This window comes from Zingiber officinale, chromosome 9A, assembly GCF_018446385.1.
Source record: "Zingiber officinale cultivar Zhangliang chromosome 9A, Zo_v1.1, whole genome shotgun sequence".
Classification (NCBI taxonomy): Eukaryota; Viridiplantae; Streptophyta; class Magnoliopsida; order Zingiberales; family Zingiberaceae; genus Zingiber; species Zingiber officinale.
In genome coordinates, this window is record NC_056002.1 from 99,267,474 (window position 1) to 99,290,439 (window position 22,966).

The 22,966-nt window shown below is 44.1% G+C and overlaps 2 protein-coding genes and 1 pseudogene across 2 annotated transcripts; 1 reads left to right on the forward strand and 2 right to left on the reverse strand.

The window, feature by feature from the left end:
* Positions 1 to 4: 4 nt before the first annotated feature.
* On the reverse strand, positions 5 to 1,864 carry LOC122018810 (methyltransferase FGSG_00040-like). The gene has a single exon (XM_042576224.1). The coding sequence runs from the start codon at positions 1,768 to 1,770 to the stop codon at positions 181 to 183; it is 1,590 nt and encodes a 529-aa protein (XP_042432158.1). The 5' UTR covers positions 1,771 to 1,864; the 3' UTR covers positions 5 to 180.
* Positions 1,865 to 2,380: 516 nt separating this feature from the next.
* Positions 2,381 to 4,340, forward strand: LOC122019377 (pectinesterase-like). The gene is made up of 4 exons (XM_042576850.1): positions 2,381 to 2,776; positions 2,850 to 3,334; positions 3,398 to 3,558; positions 3,643 to 4,340. Exons 1-4 carry the CDS (start codon positions 2,381 to 2,383, stop codon positions 4,338 to 4,340), a joined length of 1,740 nt encoding a protein of 579 aa, XP_042432784.1.
* A 17,297-nt stretch (positions 4,341 to 21,637) lies between these two features.
* LOC122021387 lies at positions 21,638 to 22,469 on the reverse strand (annotated as a pseudogene).
* Between the last annotated feature and the right edge of the window lie 497 nt (positions 22,470 to 22,966).

The following is a 22,966-nucleotide window of genomic DNA, read 5'->3' on the forward strand; positions in this document are numbered from 1 at the left end:
TTTTACAAATAACCATAGATATTTTGTTAAAATTAAAAAATTAGACATTATTATCATATATAAGAGCTTCCTTTGATAAGTAAATTGGTTAAGACTTTCTTAACCGAGCGAAGTTCACGTTCACAATCATGGTCAGAAATATTAAAAAATTATGGAGTAAAAGGAACAAAAATCCCAAAGTTAGATGCCATTGTTGAGCAGCGGCAGTTGAAACAAAGCTTTCATGGCTGTTCTCTTCATGATCTTCCCATACGTTGCTCTCCCCAATCTCATCGCCTTCTCCATCTCTGCCACATCGCCGCAGCCTTTCTTCATCCTCCCGAGCACCGCCTTCAGCACCCTCTCATCCCCTCCCACTGCCTCCGCCACGCTCTCGGCGACCACCGCCGCCACCGGAATCTTCCTCACGCACCTCCTCATCAGCCTCTCCGACCCGTAAACGCTTGCGTAAGCCGGCCAAATTGACGCCCTCAAGAACCCTTTTTGCTTTCCCTTCACCTCCCATCTCCTCATCCCCTCTTCCAATCTCATTACTGTTTCCTCCATGCTTGCTCCTCCCTTCATCGCCGCTTCCATCTCCCTCATCTTCGGCCCGAAGAGAGCGGAGTCTTCAAAATCGCACCTTTCGCAACGGCACTCAAACGCCCACCTCCTCGACGACGTCCTCCGGTCATCGATCGGAGAGAGCACATCGAAGTAGGCGATGGTCACCTCCTCGCCCGCCCTCAAGTCGCGGGCGGCGTGGACGATCGCGTGGTCGCCGATGTGCTGCCTCCTCGCGCTCGGGCTGCAAGAATGGTTCAGGAAGGAGGGTAGCAGCCAAAGCCCGATCCCAATGTAGTTGCTTTGTTTTCCATCAATCTTGGTGGAAAACGCCTCCTCGCTCAGGCAATTGACGTCCAAAACCTTCAAGATGCGATCGACATCCGGCCTGCTCGCCGGAGGCAGAGCAAGAAGCTGCTCCACCGCATCTGGCTTGAACAACGCAATGTCGGGGACTTCGAGATCCCCTTGATCCGTCCCTGGAGACAATTGGTAGATCAAGTTGAGTGTTCTGCTACATTTCTCGGCAACGTCGAGGACCTTTTCGACGAAGTCCTTCCACAATAGCATCCGAGCGCTATCGCCAGGTCCGCCGGCGGATTCCGGAAGAATCCCTCTTCCAGCTACGACGGCTCTAGTCACGACCAACGGCGTCCCGGCCTCAACGTTTTTGGTAGCAAAAAGCCCTCTTTCGCCATTGCTGCACCTCCGGATCTCGACCGGGCCGACGTACTCTGCCAGATCCGGGCACTTGTCGCCGAATCCGCCCAAAATCCAGTTAGAAACATCGATTCTACCCCTTCTCGACTGCGCCTCCAAATTCCGGCACCGAACCAAAAGCTCTCTGGAGGCATCGTCCCCCGGGTGAGAGGCGATCGCGAGCTTGAGGCAATCGCCCGCCGACGCATACCGATCTAGGTCGAGCAAAACCCTGGCTTTACGAAGGAGGGACTTTAGGTGGGCGGGGTCGAACTCGAGCGCGCGGTCGCAGTCCCGGAGCGCGCCAGCGAGGTCTCTAGTGCGGAAGCGGGCCTCGGCGCGGTTGGAATGCGCGAGGCAGAGGGTCTTGTGGAGAGCGGCGCCCGCGCCGTCGCCGGCGGCGAGGCAGAGGGAGATGAGGTGGGAGTAAAGGTTGATGTACTCGCCCCAGTCTTCGCGAAGTAGGAGCTGCGTCGCTTTGGATCGTAGATGCTGCACCTGCTCCTCGAGGCTCACTGCCTGCTTCATGTTCCACGAAATGACGGCGAGAAGGGCGGAAGAGATCGCTGTGGCTTGGATTGGAACCTATCTAAAGAACGGGAGCATGTAACGGTCGAATTGATTCGGTCTGCCAATTCTGATGAACTTTCGTAACGGCTATGTTTATCAAATTCCTTGCCAGCGTGGATAATTAATTGATTTGTTAAGATATCTTAATCAATTTCATTTTAATTTTTTAAATTTATTTTTCATATTTTATTTTATTTTAATTTATTTTTTTGTCTGATTCCATTTTTATCCCAAACGACGAGCTCCTGCCATTTGCACACTAATCTTGAACTATAATACCGAATTCCCAAACTGCCCCTACGCCTGGATGGTTAGCCCGTCTTGGTCCTAATAAAGAAAGGGCAAAAGAGTCCTTTCGGAAAAGAAATCAACGATAATAACGTTCCTGACCCACCACGACCATTCGTTCCCGGAGGAGTCTCGACTCCTATAACAAGCAATCGGAGGAAGCCTTTTGGAGCATCGACGAGGACGTCGATGCTCTTCGTCCCCGATTATATCGCACTCCTCAGAAGAGGAGAATAAGAGGAAAGGAAGGGATTCCGATCCATCTCGAGAGGAAATAGCAATGGCGAATTACGACAAGCAATTGTCGGACGGCCGGAAGAACGACCGCACAAAGCTGGTGCTGCTCGCCGTCGCTGCTTGCCTCCTGCTGCTTCTGGTGGTGGGGGCGGTGGTCGGTGCTAGCTACCAGCAGGACGACGGCGGCGACGACGACGTCGCCGAGCAGAGCGAGCACGCGATCCACGCGTCGGGCAAGTCCGTCACCGCGCTCTGCTCCTCGACCGACTACGTGCATGCGTGCGAGTCGAGCCTGTCGAAGGTGGTGCCGGAGGGCACGGAGGACCCGAAGGTGCTGCTGAAGGCGGCCGTCTCGGTGGTGCTCGACGAGGTCAGCAAGGGGTTCGCCCACTCTCGGCTGCAGACCAGCAATGACAGCCGCGTGCGCGGCGCCGTGCAGGTGAGGATGGATGGATGGCGATTCGTTTCGTGTGACGCCGAGAGTGATCGCCTGTTGTTTTCCCGGCGCGCAGGACTGCCAGGAGATGTTCGAGGACTCCAAGGGCGAGATCAACGCCACGCTGCGTAGCATCATCGACCATGGCATCGAGAAGCTCCCCGCCCGATCGCACGACATGCGCACCTGGCTCAGCGCCGTCATCACCTACCAACAGACCTGCATCGACGGCTTCCCCGACGGCGATCTCAAGGACAAGATGAAAGCCGCCATGAAAAACTCCAAGGAACTCACCAGCAACGCCCTCGCCATAATCGGCCAGGCATCCAGCTTCCTCTCCCTCATCAACCTCCCCGCCCGGCGCCGCCTCCTCCTCGACGACCAGCCTCCGACGGTGACCAAGAACGGGTACCCTTCCTGGTTCACCAAAGACGACCGCCGGATGCTCAAGAGCGTGAAGGTCATGCTCAAGCCCAATGTCACCGTGGCCAAGGATGGCACCGGCGACTTCACCACCGTCAATGAGGCACTCGCCAAGATGCCCAACGAATACGAAGGAAGGTAACCGAAAACAGAGCAAAACAGAGACCAACTCATGATCTGTGCTGACATATGGATGCGTAGGTACGTGATCTACATTAAAGAAGGAGTATACGAGGAACAGGTAAACGTCACGAAGAATATGGTTAATGTGACGATGTTTGGCGACGGATCGAAGAGGACCATTATCACCGGCAGCAAAAATTTCATCGACGGCACGAGGACGTTTCTGACCGCCACATTTTGTAATCAAAGCGTCGATTAACATATGAATTATTGCTTGTTTCTGGTTAATTAAGTGGATTTTTTGGCTATCTTTTGGAGTTCAGTCGCGGCCGGTGATCGATTCGTGGCGATCGGGATGGCGTTCAGGAACACAGCGGGGGCGGAGAAGCACCAGGCTGTGGCGCTGCGGGTGGTGTCGGACCGGTCGGTGTTCCTCAACTGCAGGATGGAAGGGTACCAGGACACGCTGTATGCGCACTCGCACCGGCAGTTCTACCGGGGCTGCGTCATCGCCGGCACCATCGACTTCATCTTTGGCGACGCCTCGGCGGTGTTCCAGAACTGCCTCCTGGTGGTGCGCCGGCCGCTGTCGAACCAGCAGAACATCGTGACGGCGCAGGGGCGAACCGACAGATGGGAGACCACCGGGTTCGTCATCCACCGCTGCCGATTCCTCGCCGACAACCGCCTGAAGGACCCGTCGATGCCGGCGATCCCGAGCTACCTCGCCCGGCCGTGGAAGGAGTTCTCGAAGACCATCATCATGGAATCGCAGATCGACGGGTTCATCGACAAGAAGGGATACCTGCCGTGGGATGGCACCTTCGCGTTGAGCACGCTGTACTACGCGGAGTACAACAACAAGGGGCCGGGGGCGGACACCGCCGGGCGGGTGAACTGGCCGGGAGTCCACGTCATCAAAAGGAACGACGCCCTCAAGTACACGGTGGAGAACTTCATACAGGGCTCCACGTGGATTCCGGTGAGCGGTGCGCCGCTGCGGCTGGGATTGAACTCTTGAGTTGCATCCAACTTTTTGAAGTCATGAGATACATGAAGAACACGAGGAGAGTTGTTTTGTTTGATTGATTTTTGTCCGAGAGCTACAAATGTGAGCCATTATGTCGTGGGATATACAATTATTATGTAAAAATATATATATATTTTGATTAAAAAAATCAAATTGAAAATTTAGTAATCAAGAATATCATTGAAAAGGTGTATTTTTATATTAAAAATGTTTAAAATTTACTTAAATGATCAGTGTGATGTACGGAGGCCCAACAATGACAGCCCATTAAAAGCCCAACCCATTAACATCTCACTATTTAAATCTTGGACTCGAGGCAACGACAAGCCGACAGAGAACACCTACAGCTCTGATCATTTACGCATGGTTTGGAGATTTGCAAAGGAGCGATCGTCTTCGATTTCATCGGGCCGAAGTTTGGTTTGAGTTTAACTTGAGTTTTGTTCGTTTAGATATTATCAAACTCTCAATTTAAATTTATTTGATTGTTTGAAGTTTTATATTTTAACTTTATTTGATTAGTTATTGAACTTAATAATATAAATTTATTTGTTTATTTTAAAATTTTATTTATTTATTTAGCAAGTTGATAAAAGTTTTATTGATAGATATTGTTCACGAACATTATTTATAAATGTTGTTTACGAATGTTGATTATGAATATTATTCATGAACATTGTTAATATTATTCACGAACTATAACGAGTTAAACACATATATGTTCAAGATTGCTCGCTTGGTTAAATGATTTGTTTAAACTTTCTCATTTAATTGATCCTGTGTATATTGTGTTAGTGCAATATTCCCTAGGTCAAGGTTGACCTGATTGATTAAGCTTGAATTGGGTCAAGCTCGAGTCTTGATGTTTAGGTTTCGATGTTTAACAATACATGTAAACAATACATGGATATTGCAGATGCAATTGTCCATGTGAGGAGATTGTGAAGGAGAGTCAAGTAGGTCAAGGTTGACTGGATACTTAACTGGAAATCCTGGTGAGTGAAGCTAGGTGAAAGACCTAGTGAGTGAAGCTAGGCAGATGGAAATCCTGGTGAGTGAAGCCAGGTGAAAGACCTAGTGAGTGAAGCTAGGCAGTTGGAAATCCTGGTGAGTGAAGTCAGGTGAAAGACCTAGTGAGTGAAGCCAAGTGAAAGACCTAGTGAGTGAAACTAGGCAGTTGGAAATCTTGATGAATGATGTCAGGTGAAAGACCTAGTGAGTGAAGCTAGGCAGATGGAAATCCTGGTGAGTGAAGCCAGGTGAAAGTCCTAGTGAGTGAAGCTAGGCAAAAGGGAAGTCCTGGTGAGTGAAGCCAGGCACAGGAAATCCAGATGGATCAAGATTGATCGGGCATCTGGTATTGGGAAGTCCAAGTACGTCAAAGGGATTGACCGGATACTTGGCACGAGGAAATCCAGATGGGTCAAGTTGACCAGACATCTAGTGGAAGTCCAAGTGGATCAAAGGGATTGACCGGACACTTGGTGAGGGAGTCCTAGCAGGTCAAGGGTGACCAGATGCTAGGCATGATGTACCAACAGGTCATGGTTGATCGGATGTTGGTTTAGGGGACTTTGGACTTGGTTTTGGGCAAAAACCTGAGCTAGATCGATCAGCCGATCGATTGGCTCATGCCCAATCGATCGGCTGATCGATTGGGTGAGTCCCTGCGACAAGTCTTCTCCCAATCGATCAGTGGATCGATTGGGGAGAAGTTTTCGATCGCACAGAATGGCTCTGGATCGATCGGCCGATCGATTCAGAGCCCCCAATCGATCGAGCGATCGATTGGGAGTCGCGATTCTGCGCGATAAGGCCTGCATCGATCGACCGATCGATCCAGGCAATTCCCGAGAGCACAGAGGCGCTTTGGATCGATCAACCAATCGATCCAAAGCCTCCCAAATCGATTGGGAGCAATCCAATCGATTGGGATTTGACCATTGGCGCAGGATATAGCTGTTGGCGAGCGTTTCCCACAGCAGTTCTTCCTCGATTCTTCTCCAGCGACACAATAGCTCTCCATAGTGTCTTCTCCACTCTACCACCAGTTCTTGAGGGGTTCTTGGAGCAAGGTTTGCTGGTGATCCAAGATTAAGAGGCGGGCTACAACAAGAAGTAAGGGTTAGGGTTTTTAGTGCATATCTTGTAAGCTTTTACTTGTATTGTATCTCTCTTCCCTTTCTTCTTGTACTGTGAGCTTGTAGGGCTTCTTCGCCTTCGGTAGTTACCGTAAAGGAGTGTTTTATTAGTGGAAGGTGCGTGAGTGTGTGGATTCTTGGACTAGTCATCTCTTCTTGAGGTGGATACCAAGTAAATCTACGAGTTAGCATTGTGTGGTTATTTCTTTGTATTTTCCGCTGCATTTCATCACAAGAAACAAGCAACGACGAGCACAAGATTGCGCCGAGCTATTCACCCCTCCCCCTCTAGCTACATTTTCGGTCCCAACAAGTGGTTTCAGAGCAAGGTTGCTCTTCACCGGAATCATCGCCGGAAGGGGTAAAAAGCTAGAGGGTGAAGAAGTTGGAGCAATTCTACAAGTCGAAGACTTCATTCAAGAAGCTCAACTTCAAATGGAATTCCAAGATGGACTTGGATTCGATACAAGGGTGCCTCCACCATTCACAATGATGAGTTTTGATCTTTGAGGATCAAGGATTGAGAATTTCTTGATGGTGGAGATAGAGCAATGGTTTGCTCTCATGGAAGGTTTTGAGACTCCAACAAATTCAAAGGGCAAAACTCTCAAGAGGAGCAAGTGGAGCCAAGAGCAAATTCAAAGGAGTAAGGCAAATGACAGAGTGACCAAGCTATTGGTCAATTTATTGCCAAGCAATATTTTGGCTCAAGTTGGAGAATTCAAAGATGCCAGGGAGCTTTGGAGCAAATTGGCAACGATTCATGAGATCTCCTCCACTGTACTAATTCAAGAAGAATCTAAAGAGGGCGACTCCATGGGCCAAGAACAAGAGGAAGAGGACTCCAAGGTTGAGAGATGCTTAATTTCCGAAGAAGAAGTCCAAGAAGCCTCATCTTCAAAGGAATGCAATGAAAAGGGCAAAGAGAGAGCATACTCTTTGTTCCATGTACAAGATGAAGATGATGAAGTCTCCACCTCTAGGATTAAGGGGGAGCGATCTTCAATGACACTGGATCAAGAAGAAGGAGAAGCTTCTACATTTGGGTCTAATGGAGAAGAAGACAATGCATCCTCCACAAGTCAAGTCAAATCTATTGGAGGAGCATCATTGTCAGATCAAGAGGAAGTTTCTACCTCCGGATCAAAAGGAAAAGATGTCATCCCTACACATGAAGGTATAAATGTTTCAATTAAAAATAAAAATCATATTATATGTTTTGAATGTAGGGAACATGTGCATTATAAGAGCAAATGCCCCAAATTGACTAAGAAAAAGGACCAAGTGGCACTAAAGGGCAAAGAGAAGCCCAAAGAGACCGCTCCCGGAACAAAGAAGAGCAAGGAGCATATTGTGTGCTTCTCTTGCAATCAAAAGGGGCACTATTAGAGTCAATGTCCCAAGGGGAAGAAAGCGGTCAAGGCTCAAGGAGGAAGCACAACTCAAGGGGGAGCCTCCAAGGTAAAACGAAAGGTATCATTTATTGAGTCTACCCCTTTAAATAATGGTTAAAAACATGCTAATTCCAATTTTTATCATTTTAATGTCATTTACCATAAAAATAGGGAGCATGATAGCATTAAAGAAAAACATATGGCTCTCCATGCTAAGTCTACCATACCTAGGGTTAGGAAGGTAGGTAAAAGTTTAGGCAATAACACTAAAGACCATAGTTATAAGCCTAGAAATAAAAATGATCATGGATTGAAGGGAAAATCAAAATCTAGGGATTTATGGGAACAAAATCAAGTCTTGAGGTCAAGGCTTGATAAAATGGAAAAGACCCTAAAAAGGATGGAAAGTATCCTAAAAGGGCAAAATGAGCAAAACCTAGGTTTAGCACAACAAGGGCTATCCAAAGGCCATAGGGGGTTGGGATACAAACCTAAAACCAAAAAGGATGTGCCTTCTTACCATATGGTTCCATATAATTATGAAACCAACCCTAGGTCAAATGGTCAAGTCAAAAATACTAGGGAGGTTATCCCTAAGAGTATTTTTGCAACAAAAGTGACTAAGACTTCTAAGAAGTTTAAGAAAGTCACCAAGAAGGTCACAAGGGAAGTAATTCCTAGGGTTGACCTAGAAAATGTGACCAAGGCCTCTAAGAAGCCCAACAAGGTCACTAGGAAAGTACCTAGGGAGGTTATCCCTAGTGAATACCTAGAGCATCCAAGGAGCACAAATAGGTTTTGGGTTCCTAGGAGCATTTTCTCTACTCCTTAGATGGGATAGAGAGTGTCAACTCCGATTAGAAGGGTAGTTAACCCAATTTTGATGAAGTTGACACTTGGAGAGCATTTTCAAGGTTATTATTAACCTTTGAAAATGAAATGGACAACAAAGTTACTCTTGGAAAGGGTAAGATGTGCCATAATGTGAGAAATTTGATTTTGAATTTAAATTGGCACAAAATTAGGAAAATCAAAAGAAATGTCAAAATTGAATTTTGGCATTTTCTTGGGAAATAGTGGGCAGTCTAAGTTTTAAATTTTAATTTAGCTAAGGATTAAGGATACTTAGATAGATAATCTAGGTATTTCATGTATGCTAATTTACCATGCATTGTTTGTCCATCATATGCCATGACATCATATTTAGCATTCATGTTTTATTATGAAAAACACAAAAATACCATGTCATGTCATACATACATCACGTAGTCATAGGAAATTTTCTTTTGAAAATTATTTATCTTTGATATATGCCATAACACATCATGCATTGTTTTTAATTCCTTGCAAACTAAGGGCAAATGACATTCATTAACAAGTAACATCCTTGGTCGATGTTTCTAACCTCAAAATGTCTAGATAGATATGCATGATCCCTATATTAGGGCAAAACCAAAGTTTACATCTCACTAAGAACTATAAGGTGACTTGTATGTGATTTCGTACACATTAAATACAAGTGAGATGTTAGGATAATGAACAAAACTCAAGATGTTGATTTAGTGCATTCTTTTGAGTTTTAAATTCATCAAAACACATAGTTATGTGTTTTCCAATCATTGGGAAAGCTAATGTACAAGTCATGTGCATTGAGTCCAAAGAATATGGTTGGATATTGGTTTTGAAAATGATTTTAAATATGCTTTGGAAAACCTTGATGAAGGTTATCTTTTGATAGTAATCATCATTGAATAGTTGAGCACAAACTTGGAAGAAAACACTAAACTTTTTATAAGTTTTCAAGTTTGTGTCAATCTTAGAAAATAGAAAGTATTTTCATAGAAAAATATTTTTCCATGATAATACATACCCTAAGTAGTGTCTACATGAATTTTCACGATTTTTCAAATTTTGTAGAATTTTAGGGGAGTTTCTGAAATTCACTGAAATAAATTTTCAGTTTTTCAGAGCTCCAATCAATCACCCGATCGATTGGAGTGCCTCAATCGATCGGGCGATTGATTGAGACGAGTTCTCCCACGAGCAGAAGCTCGCTGGATCGATCAGCCGATCGATCCAGGCAGTCTGAATCGATCAGTAGATCGATTCAGAAGGGTTCAATCAATTAGGACCCAACTCCAATCGATTGGGGATGCTGATTTTAGCTGGGAAAGCTTATTTTCAGCATTTTGAATCATTTTTAGTCTATAAAACCATTCCTTACCCCTCAAAACACACTTGTATATATTTAGGGGGAGTTTTCATGATGAAAACAAGGATGGATTAGTTAAGGGAGACTAAGTAGAGGTTTAGGTTGAGGTTAGTTTCAATATTAAATTTTTGAACCTCAAAACTTCTAAATTTGGATTTTCTAAAGGTTTAGGGACTCCAAGTCATTGCTGGTGCAATGACAGAAGTTACGTGCATGTCTTTAGGGGGAGTTACTTTTTAAGGACATGAAAATCTATTTTTCATACACCTTGGAAGGTGGTTAACCTTCTTTAGTGAAAATGTTCAAGGTTGAGCATTTGAATATAATGGAGAGTGGATATCTTCATTATTCAAGTGGTGTATGCTCATGGATGTGCATTTGATGACAATGAAGGGTATGAGACCTTCATTTGAATCGTGTGTGAATATACCAAGTGGTATATGCTCAAGGATGAGCGCTCAGAATAATGAAGGGTATGAGACCTTCGTTATTATGTTGTGAACAACGAGTGAAGTTGTGAACAACGTTGGGTAACTCTTCTAGGGGAGAGTTTTTGATGTGTGGCAATAGGAGGAGAATGTAGGGTTAAGTTAGGTCTTCATTACCTAAGAGAGAGGTTGCCCTCTATAAAAGGAGGAGAATGAAGAAAACCCTCATTCATATTGGCATGAAGGGAGTTGAGGCTATGGGATTAGCCTAACTTAAAGGACGTATTGTCAAACATCAAAACGGGGGAGATTGTTGGTGTAATATTCCCTAGGTCAAGGTTGACCTGATTGACTAAGCTTGAATTGGGTCAAGCTCGAGTCTTGATATTTGAGTTTCGATGTTTGACAATACATGTAAACAATACATGGAGATTGCAGGTGCAATTGTCCATGTGAGGAGATTGTGAAGGAGAGTCAAGTAGGTCAAGGTTGACTGGATACTTGATTGGAAATCTTGGTGAGTGAAGCCAGGTGAAAGACCTAGTGAGTGAAGCTAGGCAGATGGAAATCCTAGTGAGTGAAGCTAGGTGAAAGACCTAGTGAGTGAAGCTAGGCAGTTGGAAATCCTGGTGAGTGAAGCCAGGTGAAAGACCTAGTGAGTGAAGCTAAGCAGTTGAAAATCCAGGTGAGTGAAGCCAGATGAAAGACCTAGTGAGTGAAGCTAGGCAGTTGGAAATCCTGGTGAGTGAAGCCAGGTGAAAGACCTAGTGAGTGAAGCTAAGCAGTTGAAAATCCTGGTGAGTGAAGCCAGATGAAAGACCTAGTGAGTGAAGCTAGGCAGTTGGAAATCCTGGTGAGTGAAGCCAGGTGAAAAACCTAGTGAGTGAAGCTAGGCAGATGGAAATCCTGGTGAGTGAAGGTAGGTGAAAGTCCTAGTGAGTGAAGCTAGGCAAAAGGGAAGTCCTGGTGAGTGAAGCCAGGCACAGGAAATCCAAATGGATCAAGATTGATCGGGCATCTGGTATTGGGAAGTCCAAGTAGGTCAAAGGGATTGACCGGATACTTGGCACGAGGAAATCCAGATGGGTCAAGGTTGACCAGACATCTGGTGGAAGTCCAAGTGGGTCAAAGGGATTGACCGGACACTTGGTGTAACGACCACCCTTCTTACTACTACTACTACTCTCTAAGAGTGACTGTTACTTATCTACTAACTCTACTTAACCGGTTTATTAAAAATCACATGGAAAACCCTACCGAAAAATTTCGGTAGAGTCTCCCCTGTACCGGTGACCATTTTTCATAATACAAGCATAATATACTCAACCACAGGCGGCTGGAAATATATTTCAATCAACCACGCAGTTTAATAAGAAATGAAAACTAACCACAACCACGCAGTTTAATAATTCAAATCATGCAGATAATGAAAAATCGAAAACATAACCTCTTACTACATAATTTTCTTATCAACTTAATAAGAAATTAAACTAAACAAATTCTTAAACTAAATGAGTTCTTTAGCTAAGTCCCAAGGACCTCCATAGTCCACACATCACACACTCCTCTTGCATCTCCTTGTCGCCTTCCTTCACTGTATCTTTTCTTTCCCTTTATCTGCAGTAGGAGGAAATGCAGTCTATAAGCATAAAGCTTAGTGAGCGCTATCTACTCACAAAAACTCGATATGCATGTATATAAATAAAAAACATGCTAAATCTGAATGCTAACATATAAAACTACTCATGCTCATATATAGCAAAGGAAATCATGCTAACTGAAATGCTAATCATTGTATAGCTAAATATGCTCATAAACCAATAAGAGAAGCATACTAAACATGTAAAGATACTAAACATGTAAAGCTACTAAACATGTAAAACTACTAAACATGTAAAGCTAAACATGCTCATAAGAATAAAACTATAACAGCATGCTGAAAGCAAATAAAACTAAACATGCTGAATAATCTAATAGCAAGAAACAAATAAAACTACTACTGAATGCTTCAAACAACAAGAAACTAAACTTTCTAATTCTAAACATATTTGAAGCTTGTTTCATTTGTTTCAAAACTTATACCTTAATACTTCAAAATAATAATAAACTTCTTTTGGGCCCGGCATTGTACCAATTTGCGCGCATCCTTAATAAGAGTCGAGGTAGCTAATCCCGAAACTACTAAGGTTCTTCTAGGCGATCTTGTGTCTAGGGGCGTTTTAGGAGCCCACCTTTTGGACCTTGTGTCCTGGACCTTGTGTCCGGTACATGCCATTAAAAGTAAAATATTTTTTTTTTAACTATAACTTCTTTATACTTGCCCTTACTTGGCATTTAAGCAAACACCTTGTGTGCGCTTTTGATATTCCACTTCTGGAATTAAGATCAAATTAAAGCCTTGGTCTTTCTTCGCTTATAACTTCTCATATTAGTCCAATAGCAAAGGACTAAAAATAGGAATCAATACTGCTCATGTTAAACTGATCAAGCGTAATCTAATAGCAATAGAAAAGAAGTCTGCTCATGCTTACAAATAGCTAAGGAAAAGCTAGAAAAAGAAAACTGCTCTTCTATTAGCAATGTAAAAGAAATCTGCTCATTCTAATTAATTCCAACAAAGTGGAACATAAGGAAAGGATAATTTCTGCTACAATCAAAAGTCACCACATGATATACTAAAGCATATGTTGTTCATGTCCAGTTAATGGCATACAAACCTATTATGCAAAGCTAACATAGGATGATATACTTAAACACATGCTATTCTCAAATCTCTAATTATCTCAATGCTGTACTGTATAATCTGAAAGCAAAGAAAAACAAATCGAAGCTTAACAGAAAATCTGCATACAAAACTAAGTTTCTAAAAGCTTCCTCAGCAATTCGGAAGACACAAGCAGCAACAACTAACTCTTATAGCAAAGTATGAGTAGCAGTAACAATGTAATTGGTCACCTCCTATTACCTTAACCTGTTTAGTGAAGCAAAACCAATTAACAAAATCAAAGCTCTACCCACATTTCATACACTGCCATGGCCGACACTAAAAGGAAAGATCGTGAACAAGACTTTAGTGCAACCTATCTATCTAAGATTCCTCATCCAGTGCACGAAGAAACATCACAATGAAAAGCCATGTTAAACACCATCTCAAACCCATCCAAATCTGAAAAACTAACCCAATTTCATCTAACATCCAATCCTAATTCATGAATGACTAACTAACAAATTTCTGACAAAAATTCAACAGGAGAGCAAAATGATGCAAAACTTCGGAATCAATACATAACCCTAACCAGTAATGGATCTCACGGCAACAACATGAATTCTGTACTACACAATCCGAAAGCAAGGAAAACAATTTGAAGCTCGGAACTACTCCTACTGCAGGTGAGAAGCAACTCACCGTGATTTGCTTGGACTTACAACCGACGGGAAGAACTCTAGGGTTCCGGTTTGCTCGGAGCTTCAACCTCCCTTGTGCCCACAGACCCTCCTCCACGAGGGAAGCTCGGATCCGTGAGGGTTCACTGGAGAGAAAACTTCACCGGCCGTCGGAGGGAGGAAACCCTAGGAGAGGCTGCGGTTTTTGCCCGAGCAGAAGTCGGCGTCGCCGTGTGAGAAGAGAAAGGATTTTGAGAGAAATTGTTGATTTTCTGAAAATCCAAAACCTAATCCCCTTTCTTGTATTCGGGTTTAATTAAAACTATACCTTAAATATAATCCGTTCTTTCCTTAATTAACAAAACTCACTGGCACAGCTGGTTAACCAGTTTTTAACCGAAACAAGAGGTCTCGGCTTCAATCCCTCAGCCGCACATTTTTTTCCAATTAATTCACTAATCATTAACTATGCTATAAATTTAATTCTCACTATATAAGGTTAACAAAACCGTGTAGCTCAGCTGGTTGGGCCGGTTTTGCTTGGGTCCGAGGAGCTGGGTTCGAAACCTAGCTTCTACAATTTTTTTTTAACTTTCTCCTCTCGGTAAAAATACCAAACGAACTCCAAAAATTACATAAAAATACTCCAAAAATTTCTAAAAATCTCTAGAATATTTTAAAAGCATTTTCAAATAATTTCAAGGATATTTAGAACTCAAAAGAGGGAAAATTGGGTCGTTACACTTGGTGAGGGAGTCCTAGCAGGTCAAGGGTGACCAGATGCTAGGCATGATGTACCAACAGGTCATGGTTGACCGGATGTTGGTTTAGGGGACTTTGGACTTGGTTTTGGGCAAAAACCTGAGCTGGATCGATCAACCGATCGATTGGCTCATGCCCAATCGATCGGTTGATCGATTGGGTGAGTCCCTGCGACAAGTCTTCTCCCAATCGATCAGTGGATCGATTGGGGTGAAGTTTTCGATCGCATAGAATGGCTCTGGATCGATCGACCGATCGATTCAGAGCCCCCAATCGATCGGGCGATCGATTCGGAGTCGCGATTCTGCGCGATAAGGCCTAGATCAATCGGCCGATCGATCCAGGCAATTCCCGAGAGCACAGAGGCGCTCTGGATCGATCAACCAATCGATCCAAAGTCTCCCCAATCGATTGGGAGTAATCCAATCGATTGGAATTTGACCGTTGGCGTAGGATATAGCTGTTGGCGAATGTTTCCCACAGCAGTTCTTCCTTGATTCTTCTCCAGCGACACAACAGCTCTCCATAGTGTCTTCTCCACTCTACGACCAGTTCTTGAGGGGTTCTTGGAGCAAGGTTTGCTGGTGATCCAAGATCAAGAGGCGGGCTACAATAAGAAGTTAGGGTTAGGGTTTTCAGTGCATATCTTGTAAGCTTTTGCTTGTATTATATCTCCCTTCCCTTTCTTCTTGTACTATGAGCTTGTAGGGCTTCTTCGCCTTTGGTAGTTACCATAAAGGAGTGTTTTATTAGTAGAGGGTGTGTGAATGTGTGGATCCTTGGACTAGTCATCTCTTCTTGAGGTGGATACCAAGTAAATCTACGAGTTAGCGTTGTGTGGTTGTTTCTTTGTATTTTCCGCTGCATTTCATCACAAGAAACAAGCAACGACGAGCACGAGATCGCGCCGAGCTATTCACCCCCCCTCTAGCTACATTTTCGGTCCCAACATATTGAACGAACAAAATCAAGCTCTTACTAAGCCGAACACCAAACTTGTTTATGAATGTTCGGCTCATTTACAACTTTAGAGATGGAGGGTGATGATGGTAGACACTTTGATCTCAAATCCAAAATAGTACCCTTCCCCGATGGTAAAATGCAATGATTTATTCTTTTCGCCTTATCCTAAATTTCTTAGGAATAGATGCTACATTAGTAGAGGCTTAAAGGATTAGTCATGACGAAGATAAACCCTAAACGAAATGGTATATATATAGCTGACTTATTTTGTTAGTTAGATTTATTTTTCGGCTTCATTCTTGTTAGAAGTTTGAAAGCTACAAAGAAGTGATTTGTGTAGGATAGGTGCACACGTGAGAGAGGGGGGGGGGGGGGTGAATCACGTGTATTTTGAAAACTTATTTTTTTTCTTTTTTTTTTAAAATAAAAATAAAGTGCACAACGGAATTAAACAAAAATAGAAACGAAAAACATAAGTACGTGATCGATTATTTGGTTCGGAACCTCTGGTAGCTCTTACTCCAAGAAGACCCAAGCCTCTTTGACCTATCGATGGGTAATTCACTAAATTCTTTTCTAGAAATGCCGGAAGAGTAATCGAATACAAAGAAGGGAATGGGAAAGTGTAACACTCCTACACTTCCCTTTTGCAAGTATGTATAATAGATACAAATTTAAAAGTCGTTACCAACACGAAGATGTCAAAATGAATTCAATCATGTCATGTGTTGGCGTCGGTCCGTCTGCTGTAGTCGAGCGTAACAATGTCGTAACAACACAAGGTTGGAGCAGCCAGAATGTTGAATGATGGAATAGAAGAGTTGTGTTCAAGTTGTCATGACTCCTGGGTTGAACACCTCTTTTAAAGGTTATTGAGGGTGCCTCCAACCCTCCTCGAAGGAGCCTCCAATGTAAATCTGATCATGTAACCTTCAGCTACTTATCAACTCCAAAGTTTATGATTTTTATTTGCGTGAGGGTGCCTCCAAGTTCTCTAAGACGCCTCCAATGCACCACTGAGGCACCTCTAACGCACTCCAGCGTGCCTCCCCGCAGTGCAAACTTATCTCCTTAAGGGCCCCTCCAATTGGTCCAGGGCACCTCCAAGCGTCGATTCGAGGTTGATTTTTGCTACTTTCATCTTGTAAAATGAGCTAGTCCAAAAATAAAGTGTAACTTGCAAAACAAAGTTAACATAATAATAAAATAGCATTATTAATTAGATTTTATCTGTCCAAGACCAGAATCTAGTCATGGTCTCAATTTAGGTATCCAAAATACACCTAAATTAGACTAGCACCTAAAATACCTAATTGAGACTCATCCTCACTGGAACACTCTCCTTTAGTAATTTACTTTACTTACCATGCAGAATAGCTTGACTCTCTTGCGACCTACTAGGTCTTCCCGTCAGTTGTCAGGTTCGCAGACCCAACTGGATTTCGGCTAGCTATCACGTCCCGTGGACCCAGCCAAATTTCCCGCTAGATATCAAGTCACTCCTTAACCTATCTAGACTTCTACACTAGCTATTAGGTCCAACAAATCGAGTTAGATTTTAGCCTAGTGTTAGGTCCTCCAAACTTGTCAAGTCATGCACACTTGGTAAGAAGGTTAGATTACACCACATCTAACTTTAATTCATTTATTATTCATCAAAACTTAGGTTTGACCATTGATGCTAACTACACCAATAATTTGTAGGTTAATCCTGCCCTTTTCATATGTGATGAATGATTGAAGGTTAACTAAAAGCTAGAATGCATAGCTTAATGCTAGATAAAAAATATATTATATTGATTTTTAGTATATCACTATAATGTGTTGTTGATATAATATTCATAGGAAAATAATAATAAGCAAAGATTCTTAATTTGTGAGATCATGATAAATACAGATCCTTAATTTATGGGATTACACATAATCCCTAAGGATTTGAAGATGATTATAATATGGATCCGGAATCCCTAAAATCTCAGGAAGTATATCCCTTAACACCCTCTCGCAAGCGAAACGGAAGGGCACACACTATAAGCTTATCTCGGAGAAGGGAAAAATGATGTGAGGATAAGCCCTTTGTGAAAATGTTAACAACCTGATCCTTGATAGAGATGTACTGAATGAGAAGTGTCTTTTGAGCAACACGCTCATGAATAAAATGAAAGTCAATCTCAATGTATTTCATACAAACATGAAAAATCGGATTAGCTTTGAGAAACGTGACTCCAATGTTGTGACACTAGAGAACCGATGGTTGCAACATGGGAATATGGAGCTCACTGAGAAGTGACTAGAGCTAGCATAATTCAGCAATGACATATGCCAAGGCATGATATTCTGATTCAGTACTAGAGTGACAAACCTCCTGTTGCTTCTTAGAATTCCAAGAGATAAGGATGTTGCCAAGAAAAATACAGTAACATGTAGTAGATCGATGATCATCAGGGCAACTTGCCCAGTCAATATCAAAATAAGCCGTTACACCCAAAGCACTTCTTGGTCAGACCTCCAGATCATTTCTCAGTCAGACCTCCATATCACTTCTCGGTCAGACCTCCAGATCACTTCTCGGTCAGACCTCCATATCACTTCTCGATTAGACCTCCAGATCACTTCCTGGTCAGGCCTCTAGATCACTTCTCAGTCAAGCCTCCAAATCACATCCAGGTTAGGTCTTCATGCCATGTGTAGTTCAGGATTCCAGACCAGTTCACGATCATGCATCTAGACCACCCCTTAGTTAGGATTCCAAACTCTCGCCTCAGCGCGAGTTATAAGTGAGCATGCTCTCACGCCCAGCGACCTCTCGGTCGGGATTCCTGACTCTCACCCCATCGCGAGTTATAAGTGAGCATGCTCTCACGCATCCAGACTCTCACCCCAACACGAGTTAAAAATGAGCTTGCTCTCATGACCAATGACATCTAGGTCGAGATTCCAGACTCTTGCATCAGCGCAAGTTATAAGTGAGCTTGTTCTCACGACCAACGACCTCTCGGTCAGGATTTCAGACTCTTACCCCAGCGCGAGTTATAAGTGAGCATGCTCACACGCCTCCAGACTTTCACCCCAACGCAACTAATAAGTGAGTATGCTCTCACACACCTCTAGACTCTCGCCCCAGCGCAAGTTATAAGTGAGCTTGATCTCATGACCAACAACCTCTAGGTCGAGATTTTAAGCTCTCGCCTTAGCGCGAGTTATAAGTGAGCTTGCTCTCACAACCAACGACCTCTCGGTCGAGATTCCAGACTCTCGCCCCAACGCGAGTTATAAGTGAGCATGCTCTCACACCTCCAGATTCTCGCCTCAGTGCGAGTTTTAAGTGAGCATGCTTTCACGACTCCAGACTTTCACCTTAGCGCGAGTTATAAGTGAGCATGCTCTTACGCCTCCAGACTCTCACCCCAACGTGAGTTATAAGTGAGCTTGTTCTCACGACCAATGATCTCTCGGTCGGGATTCTAGACTCTCAACCCTGAGCGGGTTATCAGCAAGCAGAGCTTGCATTAAACTACCACTAGAGATTAACATAAAGAAAGAGAGCGCTAGGGAGGAAATGAGCAGCATGTATAGTTATCCTGGTGAGGTAAATGACATTAGGGACTGGGTTTAGTCAATCGGACCTGAGTCTCTTTTGACTAGACTTGGAGGAAGCTTGTGATACTGTGCATAATGGTAGGACCCGGGTGTCGGGAGTCAAGGAGATGTGACAGTCAGAAGTCAAGGAGACGTGGCAGATAGAAGTCAAGGAGATATGACAGTTAGAAGTCAAGGGGATGTGGCAGTCAACAGTCAAGGGAATGTGACAATCAACAACTAGGGAAAAGAGAGGTAGGACCACCAGGGGTCATCAAATGCAGGATGCCCGGTCAGGTGCTTACAGATTAGGATCCCAAATCTGAATTAGGATGTACAATCTGGGTGATGCCTGACCTGCTCTGACTGGTCAGGTTTTCACAGCTCAGTTGTATTCAGGCATGGTTCTCTCAGTAGGCCAACTCCCGGTTAGCTCTTGAGCGGTCTCACCACAGCTCTCCCTGCCCCTCAAGACTTAGGTCAGGTGTTATACCTGACAGATCATCCCGAGCTGCCCTAGTCATATCTGGGCGGGACAGAAGGTGTTACACGATAACAAGGTCAGGGAATTGTAACCGCTTGTCAGAGAATAACTGTTGTATGTCAGGGAATATTCCAATGGTCTGCGGTCATCTGTAAATGGAACCTTCTTCCAGTTCACAAGAGGGTGTCACGCGTCCTCCATCACCAGACAGGTCCTGACACTCGACATTCCTTGACATCAGTCAGACTCCAAAGGTATGCATTGTCATATAAAAAGGGAGGTCCTCTCCCTTGAGCAGGTACGCTCTCTCACACATTCACACTTGTCTTCTACTTTTCTTTCTCCTTCATACACTGTTCTTCTAGGGTAAAAGTACCTGACTTGAGCGTCAGAGGGTTTGCTCTGGGGACTCTTTCCCTGGTTTCTGGCCTCTAACGTTCTGTGTGCTTGCCTGTGTATGCGCAGAGCTCAAGTACCGCCGGCTCAGTCATCATCATGTGTCAGCGCTATGTGGGGATCCATTCTTGTGGCCGCGTACGAGAAAGGTGTCCTAGTCGTCTCTCCGTCAATGCCAACAACAGCTCATCCAACCTTCATCTAACTCTGATTCCGGACATGATCAATCGTGTATGTTAAAACTTTATTTTAGGGGTAATATGACATCAAGTAACTTAAATCTGGTCGACCTTTACCCAACCGACCGTATATGCAGTGTTTCCTAAGGATGAGTGTCTTTAAGCCAGTCCGGTCTTTGTCCGACCGGACATACACAGAGAGCTTTATGTTCGACCGACTTTTATTCGGTTGATCTAGTATAAAGAGGCTTATGAGACTAAGTATCTTTGAGCTCGCTCGGTCTTTGTCCGACCAGGTGTACACAGACAACCTTATGTTCGACCGGGCTTTATCCGATCGATTTAATATAAAGAGGTTTATGAGGCTAAGTGTCTTTGAGCTCACTCGATCTTTGTTTGGCTGCACGTATACAGAGAGCCTTATGTTCAACCAGCCTTTATCCGACCAATCTAGTATAAAGAGGTTTATGAGGCTAAGTGTCTTTGAGTCCACTCGGTCTTTATCCGGGCAGGCATACACAGAGAGTTTTATGTTCGATCGGCATTTATCCAACCGATCTAGTATAAGTAGGTTTATGAGGCTAAGTATCTTTGAGCCTGCTTGGTTTTTTTGTCCAACCGGACGTATACAAAGTCTTATGTTCGACCGACCGATTTAGTATAAAGAGGTTTATGAGGCTAAGTGTCTTTGAGTCCGCTCAGTCTTTGTTCGGCCAAGCGTACACATAGAGACTTATATTCAACCGGCCTTTATCTGGCTGATATAGTATAAGGAGGTTTATGAGGCTAAGTGTCTTTGAGCCCGTTCAATTTTTGTCCGGCCAGACATACACAGAGAGTCTTATGTTCGATCGACCTTTATCCCGCCGATCTTATATTAAGAGCTTCATAAGACTTAAGTGCCTAGAACCCGGACAGTCTTTCATCCAGCCAAACTCCTTTGAACTCGACCAACTATTTACTAACCGAGCGTCTTATTTCTTTAGTTTTAGAATAAAGCTCTAGAGTCCTTATACTCGACTGGGAGTATACCCGGTTAGCTTTATCTGAACACCATGCTTTATATGCGTAGACAAGACTCGAGAATTTTGAGACTAGATGATCAAGAGAACCAAATATAAAATATTCCTCTATCTTGATTTTTTACCATCACATCATCTTATCTTTAACTACCATGATAGTTTCTAGTTCCGCCCACTATAACTGATATCAAACCTTAATTTTAGAATCACGATAAATTCTTAATTTATGAGATTAAATATGATCCCTAAAACTTTAAAAATGATTATAACCGTGTCTGAAATTTCTAAGATCTCGAAAAGTATATCCCTCAGCAAAAGTTGTATTCTTGTTCTGTGACCGAAAAGTTACTTTATACTTTTTAAAATTCATCGTTAAACGTTTATGAATCATATGAGGGTTCGATCAAATGTGCCTCTAAATAGGGCAAGAGAAAAAGAAAGAACCAGAATAGAGGAATCCGCCAACGACCCTGGGTAAGTGGGCAGCTGAGATCAGAGATCAGCACGGCCGAGCAGCCCATGCGGAAGAAGACGTTGGGGATGAGCATGGAGCGGTTGCAGCAGTGTACCAGGTGAAGGCCGGCGACGGCCTCCGTGCTGACGACGACGGCGTAGTTGCTGGGGTTGACCTGCAGCATGCCTCGGGCGAGGTCGAGGGCGATGACGTACGCCGGCGCTGCAGCCCATGCCGCCGAGGTTGCAGCTCAGGATGTTGCCGCGCATCTTGTAGCTGTTGACGACCATGGCTACGAGCGATGGAGTAGGGTTGAAGAGGCTATGTTCACCATGGCCGACCGCGGAAGTACGTCTCGTTGCAGATCCATGACGAATTGGGGATCCGCGACTGGAACGCCTGGCTCTCCTCGTCTAACTTCTCGGACTTCCTCGCCATGCATGCAGTTCCATGAACTCCTCGTTCGAATACCTAAATCATCCAAAATTCCAATAGAAAGCAATCGATCTCCCTCCGGTCACACTAAGTCACCGACCTTCAACTCGTCGGAGGGACGGAAGCAAGCGAAGTCGACGAGGTAGATGGGCCGCAGCTTGAACACGAAGTAGATGGCTACGGTGAACCAGTGAGGACGGCGAAGAAGGCGATCACAGTGGCGAGGTCGTTGCTTGTTTCCTCCCACAGCTTTCCGCCACAGCTCCTCCCTACTTAAGCTGCCCAGTTCGGCGCCAAACACCACCAGGAGCACTGGGATGGTGACCAAGGACACGTCGGAGCCAGACCCCAAGCTCAATGTCATGGTTCACGATACTCGTGCCCCCGCGGGTTGGATCAACCGGTTAAGGTGTGACATCCTTGCACAATGAGTTGTAGGGTCGAAGGTCCACGGACGCGCACTGGATGAATAATCTCGGCCGACTGTGTTAAATTCCGGAGATACCACACTTTACCCGGACCAGCATTCACCGTTGATTTACTTCCTCCTAGGATTCTTGTGGGGCCAGGCCTAGGGGGCCGCTGGGCGTCGGGACCCACCTTTTGCACAATGGTTCACGATACTCGTGACAGGACATCGAGCTTCTCTGGTGGAATGCCGGTACCAACCAAGCACCATATCCTAAGATATATGTATTATATTGAAATATATTGAATTATATCAAAAATTTAATATATTAAAAATTTTAATATGATAGTATTTGATATTAAAAAATTTCAATAA